Source organism: Pieris rapae, chromosome 12 (genome assembly GCF_905147795.1).
Source record: "Pieris rapae chromosome 12, ilPieRapa1.1, whole genome shotgun sequence".
Taxonomy (NCBI): Eukaryota; Metazoa; Arthropoda; class Insecta; order Lepidoptera; family Pieridae; genus Pieris; species Pieris rapae.
The window spans coordinates 2,092,251-2,119,196 of NC_059520.1; the positions used below are offsets into that span (position 1 = coordinate 2,092,251).

At 31.8% G+C, this 26,946-nt stretch overlaps 3 protein-coding genes across 3 annotated transcripts; all 3 read left to right on the forward strand.

The window, feature by feature from the left end:
• Window positions 1-4,268: 4,268 nt before the first annotated feature.
• On the forward strand, window positions 4,269-14,402 carry LOC110998400. Its single transcript, XM_022267050.2, has 8 exons — window positions 4,269-4,310; window positions 5,116-5,369; window positions 5,752-5,842; window positions 6,858-6,933; window positions 7,083-7,360; window positions 12,551-12,690; window positions 13,312-13,432; window positions 14,152-14,402. The coding sequence occupies exons 2-8, from the start codon at window positions 5,116-5,118 to the stop codon at window positions 14,308-14,310; spliced, it is 1,119 nt and encodes a 372-aa protein (XP_022122742.2). The 5' UTR covers window positions 4,269-4,310; the 3' UTR covers window positions 14,311-14,402.
• A 3,080-nt stretch (window positions 14,403-17,482) lies between these two features.
• Window positions 17,483-18,263, forward strand: LOC110998408 (endocuticle structural glycoprotein SgAbd-8). Its single transcript, XM_022267060.2, has 2 exons — window positions 17,483-17,600; window positions 17,847-18,263. Exons 1-2 carry the CDS (start codon window positions 17,589-17,591, stop codon window positions 18,216-18,218), a joined length of 384 nt encoding a protein of 127 aa, XP_022122752.2. The 5' UTR covers window positions 17,483-17,588; the 3' UTR covers window positions 18,219-18,263.
• Window positions 18,264-22,857: 4,594 nt separating this feature from the next.
• LOC110998406 (larval cuticle protein LCP-17) lies at window positions 22,858-23,687 on the forward strand. Its single transcript, XM_022267058.2, has 2 exons — window positions 22,858-22,955; window positions 23,099-23,687. The coding sequence occupies exons 1-2, from the start codon at window positions 22,944-22,946 to the stop codon at window positions 23,465-23,467; spliced, it is 381 nt and encodes a 126-aa protein (XP_022122750.1). The 5' UTR covers window positions 22,858-22,943; the 3' UTR covers window positions 23,468-23,687.
• The last annotated feature ends 3,259 nt before the right edge of the window (window positions 23,688-26,946 follow it).

The following is a 26,946-nucleotide window of genomic DNA, read 5'->3' on the forward strand; positions in this document are numbered from 1 at the left end:
TATTTGTTTGATTAATTCTTTACATCTGAAAGTGGTGACACCGTAAAACACACACACAAACACCGTAAACTGTGGTTTGAAATCTGATGTAACGTGTAGGTAGTGAATAAGTCGGCAATCTTCAGGAATGAAGAAAGCGTATTAAGAAGAATAAAAAAAAATACGTTTATTTTGGAACATAAGATCATCAAGATATCACTTATTCCACGTAATTAAATTCGAATCTGTAGGCATCACTACTCACCGGCAAAGAAGACAGAGGGTGTACGCCGAGAGAAAAAGCCGGCGTAAAAAACTCTCGGTACTCTTTAAAAAAAGCATCAAACTAATTACAATAGTAAAAACAAATATAGCAAATTAATAGCAAATTTATATCAGTCTGTCATCATGTGTTTTTAGCATAAGTAAAATTACAGGTAAATGGCTCTAATTTACCTCTGATTTTATATATTATATACATTTAACTTGCACAGTCCTGTCTTACAGTTTAACAAATCACATCTTTATATTCTATATAAATTTATAGAATTATCTTTAATTTGGGCCTTCTGAATACATTTTTATAGGCAGATTGTTAGTTATCGGTATCTCACTAAATTTGTCTAAGACATACCTGTCGTCACGATATTTTCAAACACCACCCATCCAAGGTTGGACCAAACCAGATTGGAATCAATGAGCTAGGTAACCAGCAGGCTAGGTTATATAAATAGCAAAATAGAATCATCATTTGTAATAAGTATGACGTAAATGTTACGGCGACTAAATATTAATTGCTCAAACATATTTAAGATAGTTAAATATTAACACTACATGGGAAGGTGAAAGGTCAACATATTTTTTCTAACCTTCAGACATTAATTATCATAATATATTATATATTGACGATATTAATTACCTGATTAATATTGATATTTTTTGTAAATTTAGTAATTTATGATATACTAAAATCGGTTTATATGAGGAATGTTGATATAACGAATTATTGCTTGAAAAATAAGCCGCAGTATGTCTTTTTCACATTTCACATTTCTCCAACTTTTTTTGCGTTTCATATTGTCAGGAAGCTATGAATGAAAACGTAAGTAGATAGCTATTTAAAAAAGGTGCAGTTTATACAGTTTATAAAATGGTATAATACAACATTTTGTCTAATACCACTTCGAAGTTACTGCTATTGAGATGCAACAGAGTTAATACGACTAAAGACAGAAAAAATTAAAATGATATTTTATCTTGCCTTAAATGGTAACATTGATAATAGCGTCCAAAAAAAAGAGTCCATTTTTATTGTACTGGGTATGGTATATACAAGTTTTATTTTATACAGCAGAGAAAAATGGTTACCCCTCTACGATCAATATTAAAAACTCTCAGGTTCATATAGAAAAAAAGAGCAGTGTTGGCCTAGTGGCTTCAGCGTGCACATCTCTTACCTGAGGTCGTCGGTTCGATCCCCGTCTGTGCATCAATGGACTTTTATTTCTATGTGCGCATTTAACATTTGCTCGAACGGAAAAGGAAAACATCGTGAGGAAGCCGACATGTCTTAGACCTAAAAAGTCGATGACGTGTGTCAGGCACTGGAGGCTGATTACCTACTTACCTATTAGATTTAAAAATGGAACAGATTCAGAAATCTGAGGTCAAGACCTAAAGAGGTTGTAGCGCCACTGTTTTTTTATATAGAAAAAACTCACAGCACAACCTTAGAATTCATCCCGGGTAACCGAACAGTCTTTGGGGTAGCATAGCAAAATGATCCATCTTGGTATGTACTGAAGGTAGAGAGAGGAGAGGCATTAAGGAGAAACGCGCGGAAGAAGATAGTAGTTTTATAATATTTTTGTATTAGTTGTAAATATAACAATATATTCTTATTGAAGACATATTTTTAACGTAATATTTTCTATTATTCATATATCTCTTTCCAACCTACTAAGCGATTAATGAAATTTTGTAGATTGTTGTATATTATTAGGTAATTTGCGTTTTTCAAGATAAGTTAATAAAATTTTTAAAACAATTGGATTCCCCGCGTAACGTAAACGCCTGAGGTAAAAATATAGCAAACGTTAAGATTACCTCAATCGACATCAATTTACAACATAAGCGATTTGATATTTTTGCCTTTGTAAACAATTATAAATATTCTTGTAGCAGAAGTTATTTTGTAACCAACAATGCCTTGGCCTCTGGAGTCACCCTTGAGATTCCACACCATAAGACCAGACCACCCTCTTCCCAAAATACCTTCTATAGAAATCTACATCTTGTAAATTGCGAAATATTGTTAATATCTTTTCAGTTAATTAGTGAGTTTTTATTTTGACAATAAACTAATTAGTACCTTAATTATGGACCGCACAAGGCTGTGAGGTTTTGGCCAGTTAGAGGCTTAATGCTTATCCGCCGTCAAACACTGGCACTAGTGTAAACCTGAAAAACGTCGATTTGCCATCCGTGTTCGCTAACGCTCGAAACCAATAATTAATCCACAATCTCAGTTTGAAAATAATCTGAGATCTGATACTTGGTTTTCTATTTTTTATTTCATTTAAATTATTTAATTTATTTATTAACGCACACGTAGACTTTCATTGAGTTTAGGTTACATTTATTCTCATAATAGACATTAGTCACTTACATGAGAACACTTTTATGCTAAGGTTAGAATTTGAAAAAAAATGAAACTTGGTAGAACTTGGATAAACTTTCATTTCGGTAGATTGGGATCACTCAATAGATGGTCTTTTAATCTTAATTTAAATATTACTAGGCTGCCTGCACTTTTTACATTTTTTGGGAGTCTATTATACCGTAGTACTCCCCCATCGCTCAATGTTTTTTTGCCGTAATTGGTACTATACTTAGGTAGAATTAAATAGAGGTAGGTAGAGTTTCCAGATAATTTGAAATATATTCTCAATAAAATATATTTTCTCAGCTTATGCACGATTTTATATTAGACAATTATCACTGAAAAAAATCCAAACTCTCGATAAACGTAAATTAAACAATGTTTTTTTTTATAAAATGACGATTAATAATATCGTACTAATCCTTGGGATTGATTTGCTGGAGCAAACGATTTAAATGACTCAAACCTTGGCGATTAAAAGGAGTAGCGGAGAGTTTCTTGCCGACTCTTCTGTAAATTTAGTATCAATATAACATTTTCTGTATTGACGTTCATAAGTGTAGTTGATTACTTATATGAAGAGTTAGAGTTAGAGTATATAAAGACTTAACTTTTTATATCGATATCGTATCACTTAAATTAATATCGTAAGCTATTTCATGAACACCGCATTTCCATACAAGTATTTTTTCTTCAGAAGCGTACGAATTCTTTAAAGGCCAGCAACACATGAGATCCATTTGGCGTTGAGAGTATCCATGGTATTAAACATAAGACTGTAATTGTGAGTTTTTAGGTTAATAAAAAGTAGATTACAAAGCGATGTTAATCTCCGTTATATATATAAGTAGGCACTGTATAAGAATTACGATTCCTGATGTAATCGTGGGCTTTAATTGACAATTAGATTTGTATCTATGAGAAAATGCCAGATTAATGAGATTTTTTACATCTTAATAGATGAATAATTACTGTTTGTATCTTCAATGTTTTGGTGCGGTTTAATAATTACTAACACAGTTTTGTTTTTATTGTAAATATATAAATAAAATTACAGTCAAAAAGGTGTTTTTTATACCTGAAGAAGTTTAATATACCTGATTTAAAATACTGAAAAACCTACTATAAAACATGTAATCCCAATATTTTTATGCTTCATCAGAAGCAGTTTTAATTTTTTGATGTACAAATAAAAATCTGTCCAGGGTTTGTATTCACAACATATTGTTATATATATAAACAAGCTGAGTAGATTGTTTAATAATATGCATATATTAACAATTAAATAGTTTTTATAAAATTTAAAGTGATTTAATGATTTTTCAGACACAAAAAGTAGTTCTACTTGAAGATCTGAATAACTATATAACTCAAACTCAAACTATACGTAACAAACGATTCTGAGTTGTATATGTTTTTAAAAAGGGTACCCAATTATTATTAATTTTGATTTAAGATTAAGATATTTGACAATTAAACAAATACAACATGAAGCACAATTATGTATAAAAATTGCCCAAAATTAAACTAAATTTGCCTGTAAAGAGTAACGTTTGAGTAACGAAACAACAAAAAATTACAACCCTACTGATATAAATACAATATTTCTAGCAAAGTGTTGCATTAACAAATACGAAACAACAAGAACAAGTGCTCCAAAAATCTTAAGGTATTGTAAGTTTTTGTTATAATTATTTTTGCTTTTTGCGTCGTTGAATTTTAATATATCCTGTATTAAATTGTAAATAAGGTTTCAAATAAATGTCTAATTAAGATTGGTACAAGATAGGGTTAAATAATTTTGGTAAAAACTGTTACAGATCGGTTTCGCCTCATTGCGTTTAATCAATTAATTCAGACATCTTTTACTGGGTGTACTTTTATAATCCTAATATTAAAGAACACTTCAGTCAAACAATTTTTATTTAACATTATAGTAATTTGCCATCTTATCAATATAACAATCTAGATTAATAATTACACCAAGAGATGGATTTTACAATTTTCTATCCCCCAATTCATTACGTAAAATGGCTATGTATGGCTAAAGTGACCATTTAAATGGGACATTGGTTTAATTTAGGTCAAATAATAAGTAGTACATTAGAATAAACACTTTTTCAAGTTATTCACTTAGAAAAAGTTATCACAAAATATATTATGTGCCCAAAATGATTAGTATATATTATCAAAAAAACAAATTTGTTTTAATACAGCTGGTGACGATTTCAAATATGAATGAATCTTTTGGCTCAATATTTCTGTTTATTTCGGTTTATGAAAACAGGACATTTTGCGTCCCACGGTTCATTTCTGGGACACCGGGACTCGTAATAGGAAAAAGGGACAGTCCCGTTAAAAACGGGAGGTTTGGTCATGACTCATGTCGTATGGCCCGTGCGTTAGCACTCGAGATTATGTTTAAAAACTTCTCGATAATGGGCACTAATATGCAGGAAAACAATTATTCTCAGATGTTACGATTAGCGGTATGCGTTGGCCTATGTCTCCAAGTGGTCTTAAGTGACCCAGCACCAGCTACCACCGCGGCTGTACCAGCGGTCCCAACTGTGCCAACACCAGCTGCATTTGTGAACCCCAATTTTGCTGGTAACCCAGCGTATTCCGGATACAATGGATACAGGAGTCGTTATAATCCAGCTAGTCCAAATGTGCCTATAATTAGTTACTCCAACAACCGTGGTCCAGATGGCAGTTACTCATACAGGTGATTCATTAATTTAGTTTTCATAGAAAACTTTCAAAACCTTTTTTTTTTATTCTTTCAGTTTGAAGTAATTGTATTTAAAGATCAAGATATCATTCAAAGTTGAAATTATCATTAATTGATATATATATAACTTTTTTTATAACTTTTTTTGTTTTATTTTACAATGCACAAATATTTTTTTATGAATAAACAAACGTTATCTAGATAAAAGGCAACACGAAGAAGCCGATCGAGATAGAAACAGCCAATACTCACACACACAAACACAGATTCTAAATATAATTGTATAGATATTTTAGATAATAATGATTAAAACACTACAAACAACAATTATTTTATACGACATTTACACTTCATACAATTTTTTTAATATTTTTAGTTTTGCTACGGGAGACGGAAAGCAAGCCCAAGAAAGTGGATTTCTGAAAGACGCCTATATTGACAACACTGGTTCACCACAAGGAACACAGGTAGGTTGTCATACATCATAGGCATCATTAGCTATTGATTGCACTCCGAAGAATGCTCAATGGAACTAAACAACGCGACACCGACATCGTTTCAAACAACGCTTGTCTAGAAGCACGCTGGAGTTCTGGTGCCACATTGCCCGATTTGATTGTCATTTCTTGTAAAAACAACAAAGCTATTCCATCTTCCCTATACAGTTTAATATGGGTTCATTAACACCCAAGCCCAATAACCTATCTCAATCCATTATTGACCATCTGAGATAGACTACTTAACTAAAATTGATAAAAGTGTGCCATTAACCAATCAACGGATTGTAATAGCCATCGATCGATACAAGCTATCCATGGTAGGTCGAATCGGTGTATGTGGATAGACCTTTGCATGAAAATAACAGTTCAACTGTGCCCATCCTTTTCTTCTATCTTAATATTTTAACTTACACCAGTTTTAAAAATAATTAAAAAGCTTTTTGATATGTTTTTTTTCGGTTTTTTTTTCGGTTTTAGTTACTTTATTTGGTTTATATTGATTATCAAATATTAGTGTAAAGAGCAAAGAGATTGCATTCTATCCGTCGCCAAAAATGGATTATCTTCGTGGGGTTTGGTTATTCGGATGCAGGTAGATCGACTGTCACGGTCTGACAAACCACAATCTCACATTATTGTGGTTGTGCATTATATATTGTATTCGGGCGTTAACTAGGCATCTCCTGGATAGGCGTTCCAATAGCCCACATCTCAATATGAACTAGAATGGTTTCCAAACCTGTGTCCAGTTCTGCAAGTATAAAAAAATAGTTTGGACTTTTTGAAAATAATACGTTTTGCATCAATTCACAAAACTTTTTATACATTAAATATGTGTAAAGGTTTATTATTATTGTAATTGATATTATATATATTATTATTATTAATGTTTTTATTTTTTTTATTCTCGCAGATCAAATAGACTCATGTTTAATGAAAGCATTACGAGAATTCATAGAATACAATATTTTTTTTGTTTCAGGTTGTTGAAGGCAGTTTTGCCTATACTTCCCCAGAGGGAACACCCATTCAAGTCAGTTATGTTGCTGATGAAAATGGTAATTATTAAGTCTTTAGTTAATGCGAGTTCTCACTGCTAAGTTACTCACTGATCACGACATCTGAAAAGACTGCAAAACGGCGTTGTATATTACTTATGTAAATGTGACATATGATGTGTATGTATATATATCAAAACTTTTCACAGGTTTTAGACCAGCCGGTGTACACATTCCCGCTGATGGCAAAGGTGTAGCCCCAGTGTTGCTAGGCAACGGCGTCGCTCCTGGGTTGCTAGGCAACGGATACAACAATATTTACGACCCTAGATACAATCGCTTCAATAACTACAACCCCCATTACAATGGTTTTAACAACTATCAAAACCCATACAACTTCAATCAATACAATCCCGCAAGGCCTTTTGAAGCCCGATACAATCCTTACAATCCGTACCGCAATGTTAAAGATATCAAGAAAACAGTATAATATGTATACGTCATAAAAAGTATGTACAAATTATTGTATAAATGTAAATAAAACGGTGGTAATGTTGAATTTTGTGTTTTTAATAATACATTTCAAATGTTGTTATTCCACATGACATAACTTCATACATATATTTGTTCTCTCTGGATTCATTGATGTCCTTATAAGCGTAAGATATTTTTTCAAATACAATATCGTTACTAAATACTTCTAGATTCTAAAATACGCAAAATTATTGACTTAATTTTGCATTCTGAGTCACAATCTTAACTACGACTATTAATAAATAACAGTACTTTATAATGAGCTTTCAATTATAAGGATTTATATGACTGACATGTAATAAAAGTCAAAAATCAATTTAAAGGCGATACCTGAAGGTTTGATGAGGCAAGATATGGGCAGTATTATAAATTTTCTTTTAAACCTTGTTGAAGTGTGTCATACTGCAACTGGTTTGATAAGATATGAACGATAAAATATATTTATGTTTAACATAGAATGCAATATAAACTACGTAAAATAATTTCTTTTATTAAGATATAAAAAAACATATTTTATGTATTCGTGCACTCGTATAGCAAACGGGCAGGAGGCTCACCTGATGTTAAGTGATATTTTAAGAATTGGTACGCTCTTTTCTTGAAGGACCCTAAATCGAATTCGTTCGAAAGCTATCGATGTTTTTAGCTTAATTTTTTATACTATACAATTTCGAATAAATATTTTCATTTATTTTAATGAGGTTTGTTTTACATGTTTATTAATGAGGAAAAGTATACTTGCAAAATAAATTATTATTTTCTTTACTTTAATCACTACATTATTAAAAAAAGATCATCAACACTAATGTAAAAGAAATTTGTGTACAAATTGTGAATAATACATAATATATTTACAATAATTATTTTATTTAAAAGATCCTATTGACTTTAAAATTCAGAATGCAGTGTCAAGACAGTTTCGAATATTGTCATCACGTAACAGCATTCAAGGGACGCTCCTCAAAACCTATCCTTTGTTGACTGCCGACAATAAAATATGAATTTTGCATACGTGGCACGGTAATTGCATCGAAAAATTCATATAAATACGCCCTGCGATCTGAAACGCACCATTCTTTACTTGCATTTGTAAGGATCGTCTGGATTTAAGATGTTCTTCGTAAGTATTTTTTTGATTATTTTTTACATTCATAATAATGCATTTAAAAATGAGCTTTCATATTTTCACAAGTTTCACAATGAAGGATTATGGGTCGTTTATCTAAGAAACGATAGTAATTAGCACAAATATAACTTTTATTTGGTAATGAGATGAATGACAGCAAGAACACTTAGTTACAACCAATCTTCATATAATATAGTGTTGCCACCTAGTTAAATTTTCAAAAACTATTTTACTTAAATTGCTCAACACTCCCACTAAAATTTAAACTAGGTACAAATATAAAAAAAAAAATAAACTCCTACTGAAATTAGAGTTGTGAAAAGAAAAACAAAATGTGATCTCTTAAATAGATAAAAGCTTGAGTTGGTAACGCTTTAGTTAACATATCTGCTAATTGACTGTTACTAGGAATATAATTTAGTTTAATTACACCCAACTCAACCTTTTCCCTTATAAAATTAAATTTCACATCTATGTGTTTGGTTTTCTTATGATAAACAGGATTGCTAATTAACTTAATTGCACTCTGATTATCAACATACAATGGAACAGATGTAATATTTTCACCTAAATCTAATAATAATTGCTGTAACCATAATATCTCTTTTGCAGCTTCACAAGCAGCTACAAATTCTGCTTCAGTTGTGGAGAGAGCAGTAGTCTTCTGTTTCTGGCTACACCATGTTATAGGTCCCCCATTCATATTAAAAATATAACCTGTAGTAGACTTACGCGTGTCTACATCACCTGCAAAATCTGAATCCGAATAGCCAGTGAGATCACTACTTTCTCCATAACATATACATAAATCTTTAGTATTTATTAGGTATCTAATAACACGTTTAATGGCATTTACATGTTGTTGACTTGGATCGTTTACATATCTACTCAAAACATTTACAGCAAAAGAAATGTCAGGCCTTGAAACAGAGCTCAAAAATAACAAGGACCCTATAGCTTCTCTGTATGGAAAATTAATAATATTTTCATCCATTTTCTTTGAAATAACAACATTTACATCTGCAGGGGTACTGGCAGGATTTGAATCACTCATACAAAACTTCTCTATTAATTTTTCAATGTAATCTCTTTGATAAATACAGATACAATTATTTACTCTCTCTATTTCCATTCCCACAAAATATTTCAATTTTAATTCTTTTATTTTAAATGTTTGTTTCAAATATTCTATAACTCTTTTAATCATTGAGGAACTGGAAGAGACTACAAGTGCATCATCAACATAAATTATTATGAATACTTTCACCCCATTTAAAATACCTACATAAACACAACTGTCAGCCTGAGATTGCACAAAACCATATTTTATTAAAAACTCAGTGAATCTTCTATTCCAACAACGAGACGCCTGTTTAAGTCCATACAGTGATTTATTAAGTTTTAGGATACAATCATTTTTAAATGAAATTCCTTCTGGTACTTCTATAAAAATATTCTCTTCCAAATACCCGTTCACATGGCCTATATGAGGTTTGATGCCGTTCCATAATTCAAATGGTGTTTTCTTAGGAGTTTGGCTGGAGGAAGTCCGGTTTAATAAATATACTGCACAATTCACAGCCTCAGCCCATAATTCCAGTGACACATCCCTCGCGTACAACATTGAACGTGCACTCTCCACAATGGTACGGTTCTCTCTTTCAGCACGCCCATTTTGTTCTGGTGTATATGGCGCAGTACACTCATGAATTATACCTTCTTTGCTGAGATAGTCATTGAAGGTTTTATTCACATACTCTCTTCCATTATCAGTATGCAATATTCTGACACTATGCATGTACTTATTTTTGATCAAAGCATTGTATTTCATGAATATGTCCATCACATCACTTTTATGTTTGACAAAATATACATGCCTGTAACTTGTAGCAGCATCCTTAAATAATATAAAGTATCTCATACCTTGGATAGATGTATGACTCATAGGTCCACAGACATCACTATATACAAGGTCACCTGGCTGTAGTTCTCCTCGTATAGATTTGTGAAATGGAAATCTGCACTGCTTTCCATATGCACATGCTTCACAAACAAAATCAGTTTTATCACTGTTATTCAGTTTCAAGCCTTCTACCACATTATCAGCACTCATACTCTTGATTTGTTTTAGGTTAACATGTCCCAGTCTTTCATGCCATATTTTAATGTTATTTTGATCACTTTGAACTAAGTTACATGTATCTGAGACCACAGCTTTAATTTTCAATTCGTATAAATTATTTTCTGTTATTGTTGCACACATTACCAAGTCATTTCCTTTGTAAATGAATGCACCAGAGTCTTTCTTGATAATGATATATGATTTACGCATTATCACACCTTCTGAGAACAGATTTCGTCGCAAATTCGGAACATACAATACATCATGTAGTTCACTGTTCTCCCACTGTCCATTGACACATCTCTTTATTAACACCTTGCCAATGCCAGCCACTTCCACTGATTGTTTGTTTCCTAATGTCAATGATTTCTGGTTACATTCCAATAGTTCTACAAAGAACTCCTTTCTATAGGTCATATGTGCAGAGGCACCACTGTCTAAAATCCACACATTGTCTTCAGCTTCATGGAATTTGGTTTCTACATTAAATGCTAACAAGTCTGCACCTTCCTGTTGAGGTTTTCTATACTTGGATTTCTTTGGAGCACGACATTCTCGAGAAAAATGTCCTCGTTTCCCACAATTATAACATTCAAATCTGTGTTTACTGTTTTTATTTTGATTTGAATTACTAGCATTTCTATTCAGCTCACTTTGTTTTGGGCTATTTTTACATCCTTTCTTAGCCACAAGAAGAGCGGTTTCTTGTTCTTCTTCACACTGTAAACTAGCTTCTTCATCTAACAAACGAGCAGTGAGATTGACAAGAGTCTGTTGCTCTGGATCCAAAGACATCCACGCTTGACGGAGTGATCTATACTTATGAGGCAGTGTTCCAAGTATTTTTGTTATCACAGCCATTTCACTAATACTTTCGCCACTTTCTCTTAACTGCTTGGCCAATGATTCCACTTTAGAAATGTGTTGAGCTACACTGTCATTTGTAGACATTTTATACTGATAAAACTTTTCATGGATCAACATTTTACATAATTCACTCTTCTGTTCGTATATTGATTCAAGTTTTGTCATTATTTCCTTAGCAGTTTCACAATTTTCTATTAAAGTTATTTGTTTGAAGTCCATCGAAGATGTTATAATAAACATGGCCATGCCATCATTCTTTGTCCATTCAACATTATTTCCAGCCGGTTTAGGAACTGAAATATCAATCCCTTTTGCTTTTAGGGCACACTTTATCTGGAATTTCCATTGCCTAAAGTTATTTCCATCAAATTTTTCTAAGTTTATTGACCGCATTGAATCCATTTTGAGGTTATTTTGTCAATTTCTTCACAATACGATTGTAACTTTTTCTTTGCTATTTTTCTTAAAACTTTCAATTGCAGAATCTACTGGGCCCATAACCTGAAGGATTATGGGTCGTTTATCAAAGAAACGATAGTAATTAGCACAAATATAACTTTTATTTGGTAATGAGATGAATGACAGCAAGAACACTTAGTTACAACCAATCTTCATATAATATAGTGTTGCCACCTAGTTAAATTTTCAAAAACTATTTTACTTAAATTGCTCAACACACAATAAGTTTATATATTGAGATATTCATGATCGGTTATTGAATTCTTAAAATTCTTTTGTATTTTGCCCAGTGGCGTGCGAGTCCCACCCTTGAGATCATAGGTTCAATACCCGGCTGTGCTCGTTTCGTCATACAATATTCGCTCTAACGGTGAAGGATAACATCGTGGAGAATCTGGCATGCCTTAGTCCCTAGAAGTCCATGGCGTGTGTCAGTCCTGTCAGTCAGGAAGAATAGAATCCTGTTTTATATATTATTATTATAATATATAAAACAGGATTCTATTCTTCCTTTATTAAGAATCATGTGTTCCAAGATGTTACTAGCATCTTTGATGTTTTGTTTTCAGTTACTTACATTACTGGTGTTAGGCGTGGTAGCGGCTGATGTAAGAGATGTGTATTATCAACAGCAAGTGTACACAACGGAACCTATTCCCATATTACGGCAAGAACAGATAATTAATCCCGATGGCTCTTATAGATGGAAGTAAGTTTTGGTACTCCTAATGTTATCTATGTCTAGTTTAAAGTGAAGCTAAAATTTCTCCACCATATTGTTAGCTTATTTATATGTTAAATTATGTAGACTGTGGTGGATTGCGGGAACTCAACTCTCCCTGATTGGGCAAAGTCTCGATATGGTATACAAAGATAGCGGGATAGCTCTGTAGGTAGGATGCAACTACTATAAGAGAAGCTAGAGCGGGCCAAAATACATGTTACCGTATTTATTTTGCTTTCTGAAATAACTGGCAATATATTACTACATATTTTTCTATAGAAAAACGGAACTGAGAATATTTTTATATAAATACATAGTTTTATATAAAATCAAAGACTTCTAACGATTTCAATGGAGATTTTATTTTGTTGTACACGAGAAAAAATAGAAACAAACTCCTGTAAAAGTATTCTTTGCACAACATACGGTCGGCCTTATTTCTTAATGTGATTTTAACAGACAAATCTTAGAGTGGGAATTTAAGTAAACCGATTTTCATAGTAATAGATATGACGTCACATATCAAATGCACAGTAAAATACAAAAATAATGTGTAAAAATTTATTTATCAAAAAAGAAATATTCTTAATCCACTATGTTTCACAGTTATGAAACAGCAAATGGTATTGCAGCTGAAGAAGAGGGAGTCATAAAAAATGCTGGTATACCTGAACAAGAGTCTCTGTCTGCGCAGGGGCAGTATCAATACACAGCGCCTGATGGCCAAGTAAGTTGTTGCATTGAATTATTGCTATTAACTTACTGGTAGAATATTAGTGTATCTAAGAATGATGGAAAATTCTTCCTTATGGGTGAGAAAATATTAAAAAATATGCTACATCATTTGTTTACATGGACCTTTCTCGAGTCAATTAAGAACAGTTTAGTTTAATCTTCTATTATTCTTCTTACATTTAACGTGGTAATGAATGAAATTTATTAAATAGTATAAACACATTGCCATTACACATTAATATGACAAAAAATCAATAACTCAGCTTCAAATGTAATATCTAAAATATATTATTAAAAGTATTTCCTTTTGGCAAGGTACTGAAGATACAGGCAGCGTTCCTCCTTTGCTAGACTAATTCTTTGTCCAAGTTTCTTCGGTCTCCTGTGATGTCGACTTACATTTTTGCTATTTCCATAAAAAGTTTTATAGTGCTAAGACCCCACGGACCAAGGGTCTCGACTCCGAATAAGACAAAAAAATTCATATTATAATATAATATCACGTAGTAAACACACGCAAGATTGATAACTTCTCAGGCACTTTATTTTTTCTGGAATTGTATTCTAGAAGCAGATTATAATATAGTTATAATTATATATTAACGAATGTATATATTAGAACTTATGAATATTAAGTTTAAACATCACCAAAAAGTTTACAGGTTAAATACAATTTATACATTTATAATCAAATTTTATAATATTTTACAGATTATTCAATTACAATACATAGCCGATGAGAATGGGTTCCAACCACGCGGTGCCCATTTACCCACACCACCACCAATCCCAGTGGAAATTCAAAGAGCTTTAGACCATCTCGCCACACTCCCCACCCCCGGGCCAGAACATAACAGAATAAGAATTTAATTGTTAATTTATTTAAACAGAATTTAGTATCTGTTAAATATTTTTTTTACTTTAGATATTATAAAAGATAAGAATACATTTTTTACGCATTATTAACGTAGTTTTATTTTATAGACATTGTAAAATGCGACGTTACTAGACGCTTTTAATAGATTCGAAAATATAATTACATTAAATATTTATTAAATCAATCAATTTTTATGTCAACCATTTATTAAATTTAATCCTAGCATAGCATGCCTTTTAAGTGTATTTAATTAATATTTATTATTATATACACTTAAAGCCTCCTGCCCGTTTGCCCCCTGTTCTATAAAAAAAACGTACAATTTTCACAGTTAACATTAAGATCTTAATAATATCATACTAGACTTCATAAAAACGTCGTCAGAATAATAAATATCTACTATATGTCTCATTGGAGATTAAAAAAATAGCTTACACGTAAAAATTACAAGAATTAATATTTTAGTCTAAAGGATCTATAATAATAATAATAATATTTATTTGCAAGAATATGATACAATAATGATTTGGTGGTACAATCTAATGTTCGCATATTCTTATGCACATATAGAAAAGAAATTCAAGCGCAAAAGAGATATTGAAGATAACTTTGATAAGTTTAATGGTTAAGGTCAGGATAATATTATTTGTGTTGCTCAACGAAGGTTTTCTGATGTTTATCTTACGAACATCGGTTATTAATTTTTTACCGCCTACGGCAAAAATGCTAAGTTATTCATGGTAATTAATTGAATTATGTAAAATTAATTTTACGATTAAGAAACAAAAAAATTGTTTTTTAAAATACTTATGGCATCGCGCTGATTCAAGAATTATACTAATAATATTTTTACTTTAACTACAAACATATAATAATAGCCATTATCATAGGATATTTTATTGAAATCCTCTTAAAATCTCAATGTATCCTAAATATAAAATATTAAGGAGTTTTGAACTAAAAATGCCTGCGATCCTGTATGAAAACTGTTTAAAAATTATGACAGTTCATTCAAGTTTAAAAGCCTCATTTGAATAAAGAACTGTTTTTAAAATAAAAAAGCAAAAGCATCGAAATCCACAGACAATCGAGACGAGCCAAAAGGTGTTAATTCTACACTCTATGCTCGTCATCTGGCGACCTGGGTTGCTCAACGAGCAGTCAGTTCACTTTCCCCGCCGTGTCAAGGTCGCCAGACCACCGCATTGACATCAGCATACATCTTCATATTGTGATTCCGAGAAATGATTATCTTAAGGAAAGTCGAAGTACTTTAGCAGGAATTTACTTCTAGAATAAGTTATTATGTACCTATTGTTTGTGTGTTTCTAGCATTCTATATATATGCTATTTAAGTGAAATCATAAAAATTATCGTTTAAAAAAAAATCTATGGATGTATGATATCAATCAAGTACAAGTTTGTACGAGTATATAAATCTTAGATGCTTTTTTAAACGCTTAATCGGCTGGACCGAGTATGGTGAAATTATTATTATGTTTGGAATTTTTGTATTTAAGATGTGTACAGTGGCTGTCGTCTCCGTTAGTACATATATTATAATAGTTTTATATTTATTATTATATTTCCTTTGTTCATAAAAAAATTCTTTCTGTTGGTGCATTTAGATAAAACATAAGCTTTATGTAAAAATATTTGATAAAATATTTGATAATTTTTGTCTGCAACATATCGCAATTCCTAACTAAACAAACCAAATTACCTACAACTAAGTCCTGCCCACAATTATTTACATAACATCTATGAAATCTTTTGTTGTAAGAATACATGAATGATTATGGAATTACATAATCTCGCTTCCAACATGATCTTAGCAGATACATTTTCAATCATGTGTTGTAATCTTTTATCGGAACAATACACAATCATGGTTCTGCCCGGGGCTTGCAATGCGTCGTCAATACATCATATATAGACTTTCTATCTTGAAAGACTTACTTTTATGGGTAAGGTAGGCTAATTATAATTTTCAATGCCACATTATGTATTTTTTATTTATAGCCTTTTATCAGATTCAATATATACACTATAGCTATTGTTTTTGTTATTCTACGATAACTGATTCTGTGTGCCCACGGGCAAAGGCCTACCCCATTTTTTTAGTGGTAGAATTTAAATTTGAAAGGACATGACAATCTTCAAATGATCGATCTCATATTTAAAGTCAATGTCACATACAAAAGCCACATATATATATATATATATATATCTTACTGGTAATATTATGCTAGATTAGAGGCTCTTAAAAAATGAATTTTATAAAGCTTAGGCCATGGAACTAAATTATAGCTCGCCTTTTCCTTGATTGAATAATGCTTTTTTTACATTGTTATAAATCACTATAGCGCAGCGCAGCATACAAAGCTCGACAAAATAAAGAATACAGCTTTAAGAAAAACAACTAAGGTAACAGATAGTAAAAATAAATAAACTAAACTAGAAACAGGTGGTACATGGCAGGGAGTGGCACAGTGGGAATGGCGAGATTTGAAGGAGGATTTTTCCAAAATAGGGCACACAGATACACAAAAGAAGATTGAAATAGAAATGTGTTTAAATGTAAAAATCTTAGCCATACATTCGAAAGAAATTAATCTCTTTCACTGTCGTTCCTACACTGCCTTGAATGATTATTAACTACTATTTACTACTATGATATTATTAGCTACTAAATGTATAAAATTTAGCCGTTTAAGTAAAAATATTAGTCTAGTATTAGAGCTACTTCAACACTACTTAGTCTGTTAGTAGCATCAGTAATACTACAAGAATACGTTTAATATAATATTGTACCAAATTTTGCAAAGTGTTATTAGATTTTTAAAGCTATTTATATTAAAGATACGCAATTTGTCTGATTCGTATTCTTTTTACCTATGAACTAATTGAACAATATTTTAGTAAGTATTAGTAATTTAATTATTTCCACAACTTTCTCAATCGATAAATCATAAGCAATAATCTTCTCAATCAATATATCCTTACGAAGTCAAGGCAAATTGAATTTTGATACTTCAAAACTGCATACACGCCGAGGTCAACTGAAATGGTAAATTCTTTGTTGACAATTACGTCTGCGCTAACATTCGAGGCAATGCATTTGTTTACTTATTTCATAGATTTTGCGCAATGAATTACGAAATTAGGAATGCTGGGAGGTGGTCAATTATACTATAAATACTCAAATCGGGACATCACAGCATCGATACATTGTACTTAAATCATACATTGACAACCAGTCATACATGCAATGAGGTCTTTTGTAAGTGTTGTGTTGTACGTTATGGAGTTCGCTAGTGTTGTGAAAATAGTTTTTTTGTGTCTCTAAATGTGATTTCAATACCATAAGGCCCAAAGCTTTGGACTCTAAAGTTTGTTTCATTGTAATTTGAATATTTGATCTCCAAATTCAACCACTATTGATAACGGTAGAGAACTAGGAAAACACATGGTTATGCTATCAAAAGCTCCTTCTGGTTTGAAGTTTATTAATAATGTTATATTTCAGGTAATTTTCGCGCTGATCGTCGCTGCGGCTGCAGCAGCCCCTCAGTCTCCAACTGAGCCAATCCCCATCCTCAGACAAGACAGTGAAATTAACGGCGATGGATCATATCAGTACGCATTTGAAACTGGTAATGGTATCAGCGCTGACCAAAAGGGATCCCTGAAGAAGGTTGGTGATGTCGAAGCTTTGGAGGTTCAAGGACAGTTCCAATACCCAGGAGAAAATGGAAACATCCAGTTGACTTACACCGCTGATGAGAATGGCTACCAACCCCAAGGTGACCACCTACCAACTGCACCACCAGTACCTGAAGCTATTCAAAGAGCTTTAGCCTATATTGCCACAGCTCCTCCACAGCCTGAGAACGCGTAAAGTCATTAAAATTTAGTTTTTCGTTTAATATAATATTAAGTAAAATATGTATTTTATTCAGCATTCCAGTAACATTCAAACTCATAGTTAACACAATGTACACTTACGAACGTCAAAAAGAAATATAATATATGAAATGCTTCTAATTTTACATTTACTGCTAGTTAATCAGGGGCGTAGAACGGAAGAGAAAACTGGCTCTCCACCACTCTTTTTAGTCACGAAGTTTTTTATTCACAATGTTTATATGAGCTGCAACGATTACGCCATGTTCCACAAGATATCTTGAGTAATAAAGAATAATAAAATATATTAAAAACAAAGATTTGTCCTCCATCGCAGGAAGCATGGATAAATAAGAGCACACACTTATATTCTCGTGGGAACAACACGCGAATAGTCAAAATAACTAACAGTGAATGAAATAACGATTAAAATGAAAATTTTGTCCAAAATTATCAAGGCACCAAGGACCTGACGGAGATTTAAAAAGGCTCTTGTTATTAGTTATTTCAGCAAATGTTTTTCCCTGTGTTAAAAACTTATGTAATATGTCATAAGTGTTCTGTTACAAGAAAACTTTCAATAACACTTATCTTAAAGAAGTGTGTTTCAGATAAGTGTTAATTAATACTGTCTCTATATTTATTTATGTGATATAAACATTTTAATGATTTCAATTAACAATCCAAGCTATTTACTAAACTATTCATCGTCTTATAACTTTTTCCAAATCTAGGGTTTGCATTGAGGCCTTGTTAAACAAAGCTTGGCTGTATATTATGTTCGAATCACTACAAAACAATAACATAAAAAAGATCGGAATTTATTATTTTTTCTAGAAAACAGAATACAGATAAAACTAATAAATTAAATAAATATATTACATTTTATTTACTACTACATTTTTAACCTAAGTACATATATACATAGTAATAACTATAATAAAGTATAAAAGTTAAAATAATTAGTAGTACGTATATTATTAAAATATATACATCATAAAAAATATAATGTATTAATTTCAAGTCATATGAAACAATATTTAAATAAATTCCTCGTTATTAGTTGCCTAATTATTATTTTTATAGATTTGGTGACTGACTTGAAAATCTACTGTATTGACATGATTTCATAAGTAGAGATATATTCCACAATCGTTCACATAGTTTTGACCTAGAGGCCTAGCCGATAAAATCTCCTCTTTGAGGTCGTATGATCGATTCTCAGGTATGCACCGATGGATTTTTTTAAGTACTCAATTGAAATTTGCTCTTAATGGTTAAGGAATGTGTCATTGATGATTGATAATATTATTTTATTTACCTTATAAATAAAACAGATAGAGAAATGTGAACTCAAAATTAGTATTGTCGCTTAATAAGATAAAAAAACACTTCTTTTATAACTTATTATCAAATTAGATACATTTTATTATTCTTTATGTAAAAATTTTGGTTTCATATTTGTTGGCGTATAGCGTAACTACTACGCGGGGTTTTTTAGGTTCTGAACCGTACTTCAGAGTTAAAAAAAACTTAACTGGCGCTAATAAAACTTAACTAGGAACTTGGTACATACATTGTACAGTTTGTACACTGTGTAAACACGTGTGTGGCAAGTGTTTAACTTCGCTATTTAGCGAGAAAATACTGCCAGCATTAAGAATTGCTAAAGGGACCAAACTTATTTTTTTTAATTATTCAAATTTTTAACAATGTTTCAAAATTAACAATTAAATGATATTATACAGAACACAATACACAAAAAAGACTTCAAAAACCATAACTAATAAAGACAACTACACCACAGAACAAGAATAATACATATACAATAAATAATAATAATAATAAAATATGGGAGCTTTAGTCTTTTTTCTGGTGAGTCTGAAAACGGCCCACGATATACCTGTATGTTTTTTGAGTGTATGTTTGAATCAAATCGTTTAACATATAAAAACTTTTAAAGTTCAAAAATATTGCAAATATTATTAAAAAGGCCTTTAAAAACTAAACCTCTCAACTTTTGACCTTATAGTTATAATAATTATAAATATTACCTTGATGCTCAAGATGATTGTAAATTAAACGATGCTATTCGCTGCGTTCGTTAATTACTCAATAAAAACTTGATGGCAATTCGACTTGAATAGGTTATCTTATTATAAGTAGGTAGATATATTTTGTAATTTGCTTTTTGTGACATACGGCATGATGTTCTAATGTTGGCTGTTACGCGAATAACATCTCGGCTTCATCTATTTAAATCCGCACTAATACATTATAATTTACAGCAATTATAGTATTAAAATACTATTTTTAAATAAATATTTAAAGTTAAATTAAATTATTTTATTTAATCGGCGCTGAGATAGATACCCTTTATTTTTAGTTACTTCGTTTTTAATAATACGAAACGATGTCATAGCTTAAATAGAGCAATACTTATCGTTATGAAACGAAATGTATCAAATAACCCTAAGATGTTAATTTTGGGAGAGAAGTGTATATATAGACTTGATAAGTGTGTTATTGTAGTATAAAATTACAATAAAATACTGCTATCGTTAACGGTACACTGCCACCAACGTTCTTTAATTTTCTATTTATTCATTTTTAATTATTATAAATATGTATTTAATTATTATAAGTTAAGAATATTGTGAATAGTATATTTGTGTGTTGGAAAATAAAAGTACAGAACAAAGATTCTAACCAGAGGTTTATTTAGCTTGATTTGTTGACGCAGTCGAATTTCCAAAAACAAAACAATAACTGTTTTAAGTTAATAGCCACAGAAACCTAAAATATTAATAAAAAATGAAAGTATCAGCTATATTTGTGTCTATAAATATTTCTACTATGGGTAAAATGTTATATGACTGCTAATAACTACCCTAAAAAAGGCATAGTTTTAATAAATATTTTTACTAAAATAGGTAAATCAATATTTATTTTCACTTATACGGAATAGTATCCCGGACCCAGCTGACATTCAACGCGCTACCTTTCATTTCACACAAAATTGCCATACTTTATTTATTATTTTATTTTTGACTGCTGTACCAAAATGTGAATTGGTAACACCAGTGATAAGTTGAAATGCAAATACTTTGTTTGGATTTCTATTGTGCCAAAAGGTCACATTGAAAGTTCAAGTGACATTTGTCTACCGATTATATAAATATTGACTTTCCAAATCATTGTTCAATGGTTTAAAAATATATGTAATAAAAAATATCCCATACGTATTAACTTATGCTTAAGTAGAGTAGACTATAGTGTATAATTTAGTGTAAATATAAGTAACTTGCACTCAAATTTACACTACATTATTTTATCGTCAGTTGTGTTTTCAAATTCCTGGACATACTTTAATAATAATAGTGTTAACTTCCAAAGTATTTTTTTTCATTACAATTTATATAATAACACGTTTAAAGTTTATTTTATTTTCTTAAATCGATGCTTAAACATCATACAATAATTTATTTATTTCAGCTTTTATATGCTTAACAATGATTATAATATATAGTTAACGTACTACCTTAAACTACTAACATATTTTATTACTACTGAAAAATAATTTATATTCATCTGAGTATGAATACATTATTAAAAATAATTCTATTGTATATGTCTATGGACCAATTTTAATAAGTTTTTTTGTACGCGTTTGGGCACCATGATTTAGATTCAGAAATCAGCCCAGCAGATGACACTGTAGTCGGTACTTTCATACTTTGCTTAATATCCTAATCTAATTAAATACACGCAGTACAACGTCTGTCGGGTCCCCTAATTATATATAACATATGAGATTTAGCAATTTAAAAGTATATATCCCCTATACATAAGCATATATAAGAGATTTTTACCCCTTAAATCCCCCTTAAAAAGAGTGTAAAAATTAAATTAACATTAGTAATGTTTACTAAAAACTATATTATTAAAATCGCATCTCATAACTCATTCTTTCTTGGCGAATCCTCTATGGTCTCCGCAGTAAGACTAAGAAATGTCCGTCTCTATTCGCTTAGCTCATTCTCTATTTTCCTTTCAATATCTAGTGCACTAACATTACTTACCTGTCCACATTGTATACCTAACATTCGTACTAACTGACGTGAAACTGATTCGAAATTATCGTGATTCGTATGTCCTTTTTCATATTGTCATGATCACTGTTTACATATGTTTTAATTGCTTTGTTTTGTTTCATAGTCTTAATAAATATGTGTCTATGTATTTTGCACTAATTGCTTACCATACATTTTTTTCATAGTGGTTGTCTGGAATAGATCACTCGATATCTAATGCCGTCAGCCCTCCTGTTCATTTAATTATCTCATTTGTATTGTAATGTAACATTACTTTTCTTTGTACTGTCAATTTTTGATATTAACTAGGACTGAGTTAAAACTAATAGTTTCTCCTTACCAAAAAAAAATAAGACTCAGTATAATATCCAAGTCTTAAATAATATGTAAAATTAATACATTATTATAAATGCATATGTAATACACACTTATAATTAAGATTTCAAATTGATTGACTTCTAAAAATCATTCATACGTTCGCTCGTATTCAAACGAATTTATTTTGACGGGGCGTATGGTGCAATACCACCCAGTGGAGGTAAGTGGCACTGTGATCCACCCGTATATATACCGAAATACACAGTTAGATCAACATTGTCTTGTGCCTTCACCGACATTTCAGTACCATGAAATCCTTTGTAAGTGTGCTTAGCTTTGTGACCTTATGCGTTGACCTATAGAGAATATGGAAAACAATCTAAAATATTAATATGTGCACGTGACTCACGGATTACGTCATCTATGCAAGTAGTGCTTTCTAAAAAGGAGTTTCTTTTCACAGATTGTCTTATCCCTCCTGGCTGTCGCCCTCGCAGCTCCCCAAGGACAGGAGCCCATCCCGATCCTGCGCCAGGATAGCAACCAGAACCCAGATGGCTCCTTCCAGTACTCCTTCGAAACCGGAAACGGAATATCGGCTGATGCGAACGGTCAGCTGAGAAACATCGGAGCGGAGGAGCCAGCTCTCCAAATCCAGGGACAGGTGCAGTACCCAAGCGACGATGGAAGCACCATCCAATTGACCTACGTCGCCGACGAGAACGGATACCAGCCTCAGGGTGCGCATCTCCCCACACCACCACCAATCCCAGCAGATATTCAGCGCGCTTTGGCCTACCTTGCCACCGCACCACCTCAACCACAACAATAAGTAACTAAACTTGGAGTTAGCCAATCACAAGCGAGTAAGCATTACGCCACAGATTAGCATCAATCGTAATGGTTATTTGTTTGAAGGCATAACGAAAGCTATAGTTTAATATTGTCAGCAAAAGATTGAGGCTCCGGAAGGCTATATTCGAGCTACAGTGATATTATTTTAAATACTTTTGTATATAATTTTATACTTAACTTAAATAATTTCTAGAAAACTTAATTCTTTTATTTTCAATCCTGTTTTTGAGTGAACTACACCATAATGGTACAGTCTACAGATGGCGCTAGACGATTTTTAACACTCTCTTATAGGTACTATAAGAGTCGATATAGTACCTATATGCCATACTAGGTCGTTCAATTAGAACAGTAAAAAGTATGCCTTTAAAGTATATCGACTACAACTTGATAAAATAAACTAATTCATTAAATATGCACTTTATTCCTCTCGTTAAAAATACTATTTAATAAGCATTAGATGTCGTAAGTGTTATTACGCAAATGAGTTTTTAAACATTAATTTTGTAAAGGTAACTAGGTTAAATCTGCGTACGATTCCATAACGATTTCAATATGTAGGCAGTTGCATGCAGATCATAATAATTTTAATGGCAACACACATTTTAGATAAAAAGCTAATTAAATTGTTCAATCTAAATGATCATGATTAGTTGTACGAATTGTTGTATACAACATGGCAGTTATACTTCATAAAATTTTCTTATCAATTTTTTATCTACCGGTGGAAAGCAGTCGAGCTTTAACGAGAGATCTCATCCCTGAGGTCCAAGGTTCAATGTCCGACTGTGCACTGTGGACTTCTGTCTTTGTGTGCCACTAGCACTCGCCACAATAGAAAATCGGCATGTCTGGAATCCAAAAAACGACGACATCAGATATAAAAATATAATGAAAGAAACGCCACTGAATATTAATTCCACCGGTAGTCAAACCTAGAAACGGGTCACACCAGTTCAACTAGGATGATTATATAATGGTCATAATAATGCAAATCTTATTAGATAAGCTATTTAATTATCTAAAAACCTTATAACCTTTTAGGTCTTTTCAGAACTCTGCTTCCGTTTCGTGATCATTGTTTTTCCTAACAGACAACCGCTTGATCAGTCTTTTGTGTCTAAAACACGCCGTCGACTGTCGTCAAAAGACAGGTTCCCTCATGATTTTCTTCAGCTTACGAGCGAATGTACTCGAAGAAATTATAACAAACCCAAACCCTATAGTCACTTATGATAATATATTAAAGCTATGAAAATTATCATAATCGATTAGTTAGGTGGGAAAGCGTAACTGTAAGATGGTATTTTATTCATACTTATAAAATCTTTTTGAAAACTGCTTACATATTTAAAAAAACAGTCTAATAGCAAGCTGTCCCTTTTCATTACAGCGTAAACACAATAGAAGCTGAAAGAGTCCCTGTTAAAAGATTTAAATACTGATTTAATATTCTTTTTTATCAGCAAGGATTGAAGATAATCTAATTTTAAGCGTATAATCTGTGGGTTAACAGATAAATTGTTTTTATTATTTTAGGTCATAGAACGTAATGTTCAAAGCACATGATTTGCCATTGCAGATGATATTCTTTGACCCCACGACCTCTTTGGAGGTGGTAATAATAGTCGTTGACATTTAAATAAAACTAGTTTTAGAGGCCTCCAAGCGTTGCCGACATATTCTCTAGTTTTTTTTTAATTTATTGACTCGACAATACTGCCGCGTCGTTATCACAGACATAATATTAGCATATCTTATTGTAGCTTCGTTTTTATGGATTATGATAAAGGTTATTGATACTTTGCAATAATTTATGATATTTTTAATTATTTTTTTGTTAATAAATGCAATAAAAAGCAACCCAGTACCTGTTTCAGATGCACGCGTTAGGTTTTTTTGAATGTCTTTGCATTAATGCTTCTTAAATAAAAAAATGGTTCATCTGTAAACATCGTAACCATGGTAGCAGATATATTATTTCCCCTTTCCCCGAGGTCCGGACAGGCTGTTTTGATTTTTATTGATATACACTGTAATGTGCAGTTATACTGCTACTTTGTAAGGATGATAGTATATGTATATTTAAGGTAATTATTCTATATGTTTATCCCTAGTATTTGATAACAAATATTACTTTTAATTACGCTGAAAATCTATTGACATTAATTTAACAACAAATTAAAGTATCTACCTACACAATTATATATGGCAAAATTAACTAATTATTTTAATACAATTAAATATTATACAGTATGCATAATTTGAATTAGTTTTTAGTAGTAAAAATAAAATCATTTTGAATCAAAAGTTAACGTTGTTCTTTCACACGGCCTTTAATCAACAAACATTGCTGCTTACGAAAATAAACAGATAACATGTTAAATATAATGCAATATATTATATATATCGCATGAATTGAATATTATTACAACTATTGGTAATGTTGCTGTATCCGGTATATGATTTCACAAATCGTTCATAGACATGTAATCAGCATTTAGTTGTATTCACGGGGTTTTTTTTACAATTTTTACGCATGGAGGGGGCTGTGGCTTTTCGCCAGACTAAACCTATTGTTGTGCTTTTTAAATAAAATATAATAATAAAAAACCGAACTTCGTTTGATTGACAAGGCATTTGTCATTTTATGTTGATATTTTTTATTTTTCATGAATAAGTTCCCAGTGAGGTATTGGTCAAACACATTATTTGTACCTTACATCTTTAATACACTTCAATTAGTAATCATAACAAATAATTATACAGAATTTACAATTATCTTAACCTACATAATAGTTTTCTTTTTAAATAAAAGCAAATTTAAAATTTTTGGTCCCTGTCGCTGTGTACTTTTCACGCTGGCAGCATTACCTCGCTGTATTGCAATACTTTTCGTTGAGCGACGAATGAGAATTAGAAATAGGAATATATCCTTTCCATAACGCTAAATTACAATGTGTGATGTCCAATAACTTCAGTCCAACGTCCCGATCTGATTCAGTTACTCCCAATATCTATAGCGATTAGGATTTCAATAAGGATTTCTGATACCTCTCCTTGGGATGGCCAAGGGTTGCGGCATCAGGTCTAGGGATGCGGATAAGGCTCTGCTGTTACCGCACCCCGTTTAAGGCGATTGTTGGTGGCACCTTGGGGTTTTAGTGGGTATGCACAATGGCGAGTCCCACATAATACTCCCGCACCAGACAGTCGCGCCGCGGAAGGGTATGCGCAATGCATTTCCCCAAGTGAAAAAAAAACAGTTCTAGGGATATATAACTAACTCGCAGTTACATTCTAAACATGTTTTGTAACTTACGTTTCCAAGTTTTTTTTTATCCTAGGTAGGAAAAGAAAATGGATTTGTGTATCCCGTGCTTCCGAATGCAGCAGCAGCAAGCAAAAGGTTCAGATGTTTTAACAAGACCTACTTGTCCATAAAATTATTAAAGT

Excerpts from the sequence above, each read along its gene's own strand:
- LOC110998400 (XM_022267050.2), top strand. The coding sequence starts at position 5,116 with ATGTTACGATTAGCGGTATGCGTTGGCCTATGTCTCCAAGTGGTCTTA. Across the intron at positions 5,370-5,751 it reads GATGGCAGTTACTCATACAG|TTTTGCTACGGGAGACGGAA; the intron begins GTGATTCATTAA and ends TAATATTTTTAG. Across the intron at positions 6,934-7,082 it reads TTATGTTGCTGATGAAAATG|GTTTTAGACCAGCCGGTGTA; the intron begins GTAATTATTAAG and ends AACTTTTCACAG.